The sequence below is a fragment of the Fragaria vesca genome, linkage group LG6 (genome assembly GCF_000184155.1).
Source record: "Fragaria vesca subsp. vesca linkage group LG6, FraVesHawaii_1.0, whole genome shotgun sequence".
NCBI classification, from domain to species: Eukaryota; Viridiplantae; Streptophyta; class Magnoliopsida; order Rosales; family Rosaceae; genus Fragaria; species Fragaria vesca.
In genome coordinates this window covers 17,449,594-17,459,906 of record NC_020496.1, presented here as the reverse complement: position 1 = coordinate 17,459,906, position 10,313 = coordinate 17,449,594, and the positions used below count along the sequence as shown (strand labels likewise).

At 40.1% G+C, this 10,313-nt stretch overlaps 3 protein-coding genes across 3 annotated transcripts in view; 2 read left to right on the top strand and 1 right to left on the bottom strand.

Moving 5' to 3' along the window:
- LOC101290781 (putative pentatricopeptide repeat-containing protein At3g15930-like) lies at positions 1 to 2,109 on the top strand. The gene has a single exon (XM_004303239.1). It carries the CDS (start codon positions 28 to 30, stop codon positions 2,107 to 2,109), a length of 2,082 nt encoding a protein of 693 aa, XP_004303287.1. The 5' UTR covers positions 1 to 27.
- Positions 2,110 to 2,934: 825 nt separating this feature from the next.
- Positions 2,935 to 4,658, top strand: LOC101315254. Its single transcript, XM_004303238.1, has 2 exons — positions 2,935 to 2,946; positions 3,522 to 4,658. Exon 2 carries the CDS (start codon positions 3,550 to 3,552, stop codon positions 4,507 to 4,509), a length of 960 nt encoding a protein of 319 aa, XP_004303286.1. The 5' UTR covers positions 2,935 to 2,946; positions 3,522 to 3,549; the 3' UTR covers positions 4,510 to 4,658.
- Positions 4,659 to 5,039: 381 nt separating this feature from the next.
- Positions 5,040 to 10,313, bottom strand: part of LOC101293031 — an 11,231-nt gene continuing 5,957 nt past the window's right edge. Inside the window, exons 4-6 of the mRNA XM_004305451.1 lie at positions 8,468 to 8,777; positions 7,653 to 7,705; positions 5,040 to 7,176 (exon numbers count right to left, since the gene is read on the bottom strand). Of these exons, the coding sequence (XP_004305499.1) occupies positions 5,170 to 7,176; positions 7,653 to 7,705; positions 8,468 to 8,777 (2,370 nt within the window). The 3' untranslated portion in view covers positions 5,040 to 5,169. The remainder of the gene's footprint in view (positions 7,177 to 7,652; positions 7,706 to 8,467; positions 8,778 to 10,313) is intronic.

Sequence of the window (10,313 nt, the reverse complement as noted above, 5' to 3'; positions counted from 1 at the left end):
CTTACTCTCTTTGAAAACTGCAAATCCATGGACCAACTGAAGCAAATGCATGCCCAGATCATTGAAACAGGTTTCGCATCGGACCCGGCTGCGCTCAGCAGAATCATAGTCTTCTGTTGTGCCCATGAATTTGGTGACATGAAGTATGCACGCCAGGTGTTTGATAGAATTCCTGAACCAAGTGTTTTCATTTGGAACACCATGATCAAAGGGTATAGTAGGACATATTGCGCCCATTATGGGATATCTATGTATGCATCAATGCAGAGGGTGGGTGTGAAGCCCGACTGCTATACGTTCCCGTTCTTGCTAAGAGGATTTACTTGTGATGTTGCATTCGAATGGGGGAGAGGGTTCCATGCTCATGTGTTGAAGTATGGTTTCGAATCTAATGTTTTTGTTCACAATGCATTGGTGCACATGTATTCTGTCTGTGGTCAAGTTGATATGGCGCGTGGGGTTTTCGACATGGTGAGTGAGAAGGATGCTGCTACTTGGAATGCAATGATCTCCGGGTACAATAAGATCAAGAAGTTCGACGAGTCTTGGAAGCTTTTCTGTGAAATGGAGAAGAAGGGAGTATTGCCCACTTCAGTCACCCTTGTCTCGGTACTTTCAGCTTGTTCTAAATTGAAGGATTTAGATGCTGGGAAGCAGGTACAGAACTACCTCAAGGCGTGCGTGGTCAAACCTAATCTAGTTTTGGAGAATGCTTTGATTGACATGTATGCTGCTTGTGGAGAGATGGATGTTGCACTTGAGATTTTTGAGGATATGAAAAGGAGAGATGTAATTTCTTGGACGACCATTGTTAAGGGATTTTGTGGTTCAGGACAAGTTGATTTAGCTCGAAATTACTTTGATCAGATGCCAGACAGAGATTATATTTCATGGACTGCAATGATTGATGGGTTCGTGAGGGTGAACCGATTCAAAGAGGTTTTGGAACTCTTCCGTGAGATGCAGACTTCGAATGTGAGACCAGATGAGTATACCATGGTAAGCATTTTAACAGCTTGTGCACATCTTGGAGCACTAGAACTCGGAGAATGGATAAAAACTTACATTGACAAAAGCAAGATCAAGAATGACACGTTTGTGCGAAATGCGTTAATAGACATGTATTTCAAGTGTGGAAATGTTGAAAAAGCTGCGAGGGTTTTCAATGCAATGCTGCGAAGGGACAAATTTACCTGGACGGCTATGATTGTTGGCCTTGCTATTAATGGACATGGTAAAGAAGCTCTTGACATGTTCAGTCAAATGCTGAAATCTGCAGTAGCTCCAGACAAGATAACATACCTTGGTGTTCTTTGTGCATGTACTCACTCTGGCATGGTCGATGAAGGTACAAACATTTTCTCTAGTATGAGCACCCAACATGGGATTGAACCTACTGTTACGCATTACGGGTGCATGGTGGATCTTCTGGGTCGAGCAGGGCGTCTTAAAGAAGCTTATGAGGTTATACAGAACATGCCAATAGAACCAAACTCAGTTGTATGGGGAACTCTTCTCGGTGCTTGTAGAATGCATAAAGATGCAGAACTAGCTGAAGTGGTGGCAAAACAGATACTAGATTTGGACCCTGAAAACAGCGCTGTTTATGTTCTCTTGTGCAATGTATATGCAGCTTGCAACAAATGGGAAAGTTTCCGCGAGGTAAGGCAGACGATTATGGATAAGGGGATCAAGAAGGCTCCTGGCTGTAGTTTGATAGAGGTGAATGGTGATGTTCATGAGTTTGTAGCCGGCGATGCCTCACATCCTGAATCCGAGAAGATATATTCTAAGTTGGATGAGATGCTTAAAGACTTGAAATCTGCAGGGTATTCACCTGATACGTCCGAGGTTTTTCTTGATGTAGGAGAAGAGAATAAAGAGAGTGCAGTCTATAAGCACAGTGAGAAGTTAGCAATTGCGTTTGGATTGATTAGTTTAGGACCTGGGGTGACTATTAGAGTCATGAAGAACCTTAGAATCTGTGTGGATTGTCACAGAATGGCAAAGCTGGTTTCCAAGGTGTATGATAGAGAAGTAATTGTTAGGGATGGAACTCGGTTCCATCATTTCAGGCATGGCTTCTGTTCATGTAAAGATTATTGGTAACATTGTCAAGAAAACGATATTAGTCATTTTCAATCTCTTTAACCACTGAGCATTTGTTAGGAGTATTGCCACATTGAGATATGATAATTTCTATAGCATAAGTAATCTAGTTAATTTATGGAACACCACCCGAACTATGATGTTATTTTCATTTTCATACTTAACTATCAAAAACTTGCATTTGTTTCATTCCATTAGCATTTTGATACCTTGACCACTAACACTGTTAAATTTTAAGGGTATTTTCATCATTTCAATAAATATATCATTTTTTACATTTACTTTAACAAAATAATTTATTTTTTGAGGTTATCAAATAGAAATAAAACAATTTACTTTAGCAAAAATATTTTTAAAAAATCCAAAATTAAATATTTATTTTTGCAACAATAGTGATAAAAGTTAATAGAACTCTTGTATGTATATCTATTTTTAGAGTTACATGTTAAGCAAAACAAAATAAAATAAATTAAAATAAATTATATCGAGAAAATATCGAATATCAATGGAAATTTTATCAAATTTTATATAAACATGTTTAATCTATTTATTTTAATATAGGAAGTTTTTAATAGTTAGATATAAAAATGAAAATAACATCATAATTCGGATGGTATTTTGTAATTAATCTTTAATTTTTATTTGTATCATGCGTTATCTGACAACTCCAAACTGGTCTTCTCAAAAGAATTGCAACTTTAAAACGGCACGTCGTCTTTGAAGTGCAATTTCGTTTCCCAACCCAGAGTGGCAGTCTATAAATAAGCAAGGCATTGGCGCCACAGGAGGCCAACAGTCTCGGCAGTGGTGGTTTCTCAGCTTCAAATCTCATCTGAGGTTAGTTTCACAAACCCTAACTCGTCCCCCTCTTTACTTTCTTCGAATTTGAAAAGCACAGACGGTAAAGAAAGTGAATCTTCGTTATTGCTTGTTAGGTTTGCTTAGCTGAATTGTCCGATTCAAGTGATTTTCAGGCTCATGGTTTTGACTTTTGAGAGCTTATGCTGTATTGTTGATCAAATTACAGATAGTAATTAGTTCAATGCATCATTAGCTTTATGGATTTGATTCAATTATGTTTAGCCTATGAAATTTGGTATCGGATTCAAGTATGAGAGGACAATGCTTAATGGAATCCGTAGAAATGTTTACTCATTCGAATGAAAACCAGTTCACTGTGCTGGGACATTTGATGCAGATATCCTGTTATTATAGTCATGCTGGTTACTGAGGAAACAGTGGCATTGAAACTGAATGGTTCTCGTATTCAAAGATTCCCAACTAAGTTGAAAATGATTTCTGTAGTGAGTACCACATGTTAGCATTATGTCCCAAAATGATACTTTTAACGAACCATTTTTATGATTTCACTACAAATACTTACACTAACCCCTTCTTGTTTTGCTTACAAGTGAGACAGAAACAGACACAGATAGAGATATGAAGTTCAAGGCATTTCTTACTGAGAACGGTGTGAATCTTTTGGAAAAGAGGTTCTTACCAGCACTAGACAAGATGGGGAAGATATGCCATCTCTTTCTCAACAGGGACCGTGTTTTCTTTCTGCACAACCTTCTTAATGGCAATGGAGTTCAGTCCATTGCTCAGTTTAGCAAAGAGGCTCTTTTTGATGACTATCGCATCTCTAGCCAGTATGATGACTGCATTGCCTTTACATTAGACATTTCTCTTCTGCACCGTGCTCTTCGTAGCAGTGTCAGCATATGTACTGAGTTTGGAAATGGGCCCACAGCTAATCGCTTACAGATTAAATTAGCAAAGAAGCTCACTAAGAATTCTACTGAAAGGTTGCCCTTCCTTACCTTTGAGACCAAGGGTTATAAATCTGCAGTCATCCAGGACGTGCCAATCTCATCACCTTTGTCTAGGAATCAGGTTCTTGAACTTCAAACTGCTCTTGATATGGCTCAAGATTTGCCCCAGACTCTGGTGCAGGTTCCAGACTTGAATCAATTGCAAAACTTTGTGGATCGGATGAGGCATGTTGGTGATCTGCTTAATGTTTCTATAAGTAAGTATGGGGATTTACACATTCAGATTTCAACTACACTGATCACACTTGGTGCTGAGTTTCAGAAGCTTTTGGTCATAGGTGAGCAAGCTGATGCCCCTGCCGAAGACCGAAACCTGAGTGCTCAGACTCGAGCAGCAAGGGCAGTTCTAAGGGGAGATGCTCAATCAGTGCAAGTGAGTGTCAAGCACTTCGGTAAGAGCCTTCAATGCAATTTGGCTAAGCCAGACTGTGCTTTCTATGGGATTGCTCCACAAGGTGCTTGCTTGACACTGGTTTTTCAATTTTTCATTCCTGGTACACATCGACTTGATAAGTCAATCAGTATGCATTGCAGACTTCCTGTACTTGACCAAGGGTCCGGCTAAAGGTCTTTGGTAGGTTTACCCATATCTGCTGAAGTTTAAGAATTTGGGAGTAGTCACTAGTCACTAGTCACTAGTCAGTCTGATATATGTCTAGACAAATTTGTTATGGTTTTGGTATAGTTGTATGTTACTGATCATGTTTCAGACCATGTTTAATGTTCATACCTTACATGCTCTCTTAAGATGGTACACTGTGATTCATGCAACTGGAGTTGCCTTTCTCGAAATGTCATTGTTCTCTCGTCTTTCTGCAACAAGAAATCGACACTATTTATTGGAATACATGGAAGAGTGGATCTATGTTTTAGTTGGAGACTGTGATCTCCTACAGAGCTATATGCAATACCATTTTGCTTTTAATATGTTGTTTTACCGTGCCTGAAGTTTCTCAAAAAGATCCCAACTATTTACTCGATATCTTTTCTAGGGGATACAAAAACTTGGGAGCAAAAGTATATCTTTTCTGGGGGATATCTTTTCTCAGTTGGGGTGGCTCTTAGTTTTCTCAGGTCCATCCAAAACCTCTATCTCACAAAAACCAATACAAAAACATTTACTGGAGGAAAGAGCTCTGTATTGCACACATATTTTCAGCTACACAGATCAGGCATATTTTTATTTTTATACGATACACCATTCATCTTCGACATTATTTTATGACTACAAGGCACAATCTTCAGTAATACAAAGCTTGTTCAATATCCCATTCAATTCCTGCAATGCAACCTTGTAACGGTCTTGTGATTTCCTCCCTTCCTCCACAACCTGCACGATGCATTTATACAGGTGATCGTACCTGTGGACTGGGTTATTAATATCAATGCCACTGCAGCTGTGATCATAGACATAACTGCGCTTAATATCTTTTCTCCATCGTGAAAGAATGTATAGAGCTGGAATCTCCTGCACGCCATTCTGGTTTAGGATGGAGAGCGCATGCCTGCATAAATATCCTTTCAAGTTGAACATACCACAGATGCAAAGGACCTCCATCTCAGATGGATTGTACAAAACCTCATAATCTCTCATCTCCCTCCTGTTTCCATCAACTTCAGTTTGTTCCTTCACTGTATATTTGATCAGTGGCCCATCAACATTTAATTGTCTTGTGCTGAAACAAGAGTACATCCCCTCTACCTCCTTTCCAAACTTCCTTAAAATGTCATTAGTGTACAGTTCCGAGAGTTGCAACTCAAAATGACTTCCCGATTTGAACATATAACTTGAGTTTCTTGAATCCAAATCTGCCAAGACTTCCAGCTGATGATGAGTCTGCAGAGCTTGATCATATTTGTCTAAAAAGTCTTTTAGAGGAGTACTTTTAACCAGAAATTCTTCAAAAAATGAAGAGACAACCTCACTTGGTTGCATAGGAGACATCCCTGCCAAAAATATATCCCTCAAATATACTGGTACCCACTGCTTTCGATCCTCGTATAATGCTTGAAGCCAATTATGATCCCTAATTCCATGACGCTGGACCATATCTTCCCAGGCTGCTTCAAATTCCTCCACCCTGAAAGAATAGTGAACTGCTCTAATAAAAGCTGCTTTAATTGCTTCATATTCAAATAATCCTCCCAAATTTTCTGGAATTTTGTGCATTATTTGGGACAAGCAAAGACAGTGAGAAGCTCGAGGGAAAACATCAGCAATAGCAGTTTGTAATGTTCTGCATTGGTCAGTTATGATGGCTTGTGGAGGACGTCCCAATATGCATGTAAGCCAAGCTCTAAACAACCATGTATAGGATTCAATAGTCCCACTTGGAAGTAAACCACAACCCAGCAGCACAGATTGTCCATGGTGATTGACTCCACAGAATGAAACCAATGGGACCTCAAATTTGTTCTCCAAGCATGTAGTGTCAATGGCAACTACATCACTGAAATAGGTGTAAGCAACTCTACTCCTTGCATCAGCCCAAAACAAATTTCTCAAGCATCCTTTCTCATTTAGATCCACTACATAAAAGAAGTCTGGATCCATCAACTGCAAGCGTGAAAAGAAATTCTGAACAGCTTGGGCATCTCCTTCTTTAAGCCTCAGTTGATTGGAGTAGTCAACTTTACTACCAGATTCTCCTTCGTCAACATCTATGCTTCTGTGACCCTCAGAATCAACAATCACCGTTCGGAACAGCCTTATCTTTTGTACTTCTTCAGCACTATCCAACTGCAATGATCTTTTGGTTCCGCCACCTATGCTCTTGTGGGATTTATAAAATTTACCACTTGCTGGGCTGATCAAATGGTTGTGCTCAAGCTCAACTTCAATAATTCTCCACCTGTTGGATTCCATTAATCTGAACTTGACCATTGCTGGACAACCTGTTCTAGTCTCCGGTCTTGGGCGGTTAGCATCACTCTTCTTTTTGAAACCTGCACTACTGCAGCTAAGCTTTCCTCTGTACCTTTCCTTGCTCTTTCTATACCATGTATTGCTTACTCTAACCCCGAACCCATGTTGCTTAGCATAGCAATTGTAGAAGTAATACACATCCTCATAAGTATCGAACTCCATTCCAGCCGCAGGTGGAAGAGGATTTTCCCCTTGCATAATGCCAGTTTGACTTACAAACTCTGTCATTGCACAGTCTCCTTCAATCTCATAACCATCAGCATCATCATCGCCTGCTGGCTCCGTGTTGAGAGAAACTTCATCCATCTAAAAATAGATTGAAAACCCAAGACACAGTAAAACCCAATTAAATTCAAGTGCAAGAGCATATACATATTCCTACAAAAATCAGTCCTCACTTTCAAATGTCCTAATAGAATCAGCTACCTCGATTAAACTACAAAGCTAGTGATCCTTTGCTCATTCCTCTACCATCTAAAAGTGTTAAAAACAGCAACTATAGGGTTATTTCCTAAAACTGGAGAAACCCAATCACTAGTTTTGAATTCTGAGACTTCTGCCAATCATCATAAAACAAACAAAAGCAGTTTCTAACTTGTCCACCATTTTCTCATCAACCAACCCATATATAAGTTGAACTGAATACCACTCTACCAAATTTGAGAGTGGAATTGGTATATTACGGATTCTCTATACATGAAATGACAAATTTCAATGGATATAAAACAAAGAAATGAAAAAAAATGTTTGGTTTGGAAGTGGGTGGGTTTAGAGGGTTTTACCTGATAAGAGAGATCTGGAGGGAGAAACAAGAGTTGGGTGGGTGCTGTCAAGTCTGACCAAAGCTCTCATCAAAGTGTTAAATGAGGTTTCCGTTTTGGTGCTCCATATGGTCATGCACTCGTACCATTGCCCGTCCCTGCGGCACTCGCATGTTTTTAACAGACGATTTGTATTTTGTGAGAAGCACAAAAGAAACGAGTGTGAAATTCACGTTCCTGTAATTTACACTCTCATTTTTTTTATTTATAGTAACTTAAATTTTGTCTGTAATGACTTAACTTTTATCTTCTTATAAAAATAATAACTAAAATTATAAAATAATATAATTCACACTCTCATTTTTTATTTGTAGTAACTTAAATTTTGTCTGTAATGATTTAACTTTTATCTTCTTATAAAAATAAGAGTAAATGACACTTTAGTACTAATTTTAAGGGTTTATTACCTATTCCAATGAAAAACTGTTTACCAACCTCATTCTAATGAATTCTAATAAAAGGACGTCATTATCCTTGACCTCATTTAACTCTCTTTCTCTGTTTCTCAATTTCTCCTCTCTTATCCCGATCAAAAACTCTCTCTCTCTCTCTCTCTCTCTCTCTCTCTCTCTCTCTCTCTCTCTCTCTCTCTCTCTCTCTCTCTCTCTCTCTCTACTACTACTACTACTACTCTCTCTCTCTCTCTCTCTCTCTCTCTCTCTCTCTCTCTCTCTCTCTCTCTCCTCCCTCTTTGGCCGACGCCGTCTCCTCTCTCGTCGCCACCAAGCCGCGAGACATCGCCATCTTTGTGAGCAGAACCTCTTTCTCAAGCGAACCAGATCTGAAGAAGCATGGCGACGGCCGTCCGTCGTCAATCGTCGATCGCTCTCTCTCCACCATTGCTCGCGGCAACGAGTCGTCGTCGGCGGCAAGCCACGAGGCGAAGATCCGATCTCTGACCTCTAATCTCCAATCTCGGACCTCCACTTCCACGCCGATCTCCGATCTCTGACCTCTGATCTCCAATCTCGGACCTCCACTTCCACGCCGATCTCCGCTACCACGCCGACCTCTTCTACATCCACATTGCTCCCCCTCGTCGATGACGTCCTCATCTTCTTCAACCATGACGCACGTCTCTAATCTCTGTTTTGGCGTTGATGTATATGGAATAATTAAGATTCTTACTGACGGTAGTAATATTTCATAGCATCTTATTTTTGTATTCTGCACCCAAAATAGGGGTAGTAATTTTCTATTATTTGCTTATGTGTTGATTTTTCTCTAGAGATAATAGATTGCAAGTTTACTACCCCCAGTAAAAGTTTAATGGGGGTAGTAAACTTTATTTTTTTGCATCTAAGTTGTTCTTCCTCTGTTTTAGTGTCACATCCCGACTCTTATATTTTTACCTTATTTACTAGCGTGATTATAATAAGAATTTCACCGTCTCGATCATTGAGTAAATAGTTTAATTGGTCCCTAGAGGGGTTTCGGGGACGATTATGTGCGGAGGATTATTAGTATGAGGAAAATACGACGACGGTAAAAATGGTAAATTTTAGCTAGTAAAAGGTAATTTTTATTCGGGTATTATTTTTTTCAGGGTGTTTTTATTTTTTTGAATTGGGTTGATATAGGTTGGACCGGTGGAGGCCCAACCCATTTCTTTTTTTCCTCCTCCCTTTCTCTTCTTTCCTCTTTTTCTTTTCCTCTCCCCGAGCCTTCCGCTGCCCGGTTTTCCGGCCGTCCTCCCGCCGCCGTCCGGCCACCAACCGCCGCTGCACCGGTCCCGTTCGGTCGACCTCCAACCCAGCAACCTCCCTGGACCGGTGAGAGGAGCCCTAGCTCCGCCGTGAGAGAGCGGTGCCACCCGAAAGGTCCGACTGTCCAAAGCTTCACTTCGCCGGAACTTTCTCCTCCGGCCACCAATCCGGGCAAGCTTGGTACGGTTTTGTAGCCCTCCTCCCGTGCAACAACCCCTCCAAGAAGCTCCCTCCCTCTTGAGCTAGGTAAGGAGAAATTTGAGGTGGAAGTTTTATGGTGTTTAAGTTGTTTTCGTTCGATTAGCCTAGTTAGGCTTGGAATTGGGTGATGTGTTAGTCATGAAAGTTGTAGAGGAGATTGAGAGGAAGATTATGTTAAAATTTGGTAGCATTTGCAGGTCACCGGAGTTGGTCGCCGGCCGCCGCTGTTTTGGGAAATTGTCTGGTTTTTGATGTAGAATATTAAGGGGATATTATTGAGGTGAATTTTGGAATTTTTGGATGAGATTTGGATAGGTTTGTGAATTTCTGAAGTGTGGTATTTTTGGCGGGAAATTAATGTAGAATCCGGCCGTAGGATTTAAGTCGTATTTTGGAGAGGTTGTATTTACGACTGTTGAGTATGATATTTAAGTTCGGATCGTTCCGATGTAAGAATATCGAAGTTAGGCAATGATGAGCGTAATTATGGCTCTCGGGTAATTTTTGCCTATTTTGATTAAATATTGGATTATTTGGTTGGGAATTAATATTATATTTGGAACAGGACGTGAGGAGGCTCGAGCAGACGAGACCCCAGATCGACATCAGGCTTAGGCCTAATTTGTGAGTGGGCTTTTATTTTAAATAAATGCATGCTAAAGTTCACGATTGAATAATTAATGTCGTGGAGTATTTTGACGTATTTTTATTTCTC

Coding starts and splice junctions, on each gene's coding strand:
- LOC101290781 (XM_004303239.1), top strand. CDS start 28: ATGGACCAACTGAAGCAAATGCATGCCCAGATCATTGAAACAGGTTTC.
- LOC101315254 (XM_004303238.1), top strand. CDS start 3,550: ATGAAGTTCAAGGCATTTCTTACTGAGAACGGTGTGAATCTTTTGGAA.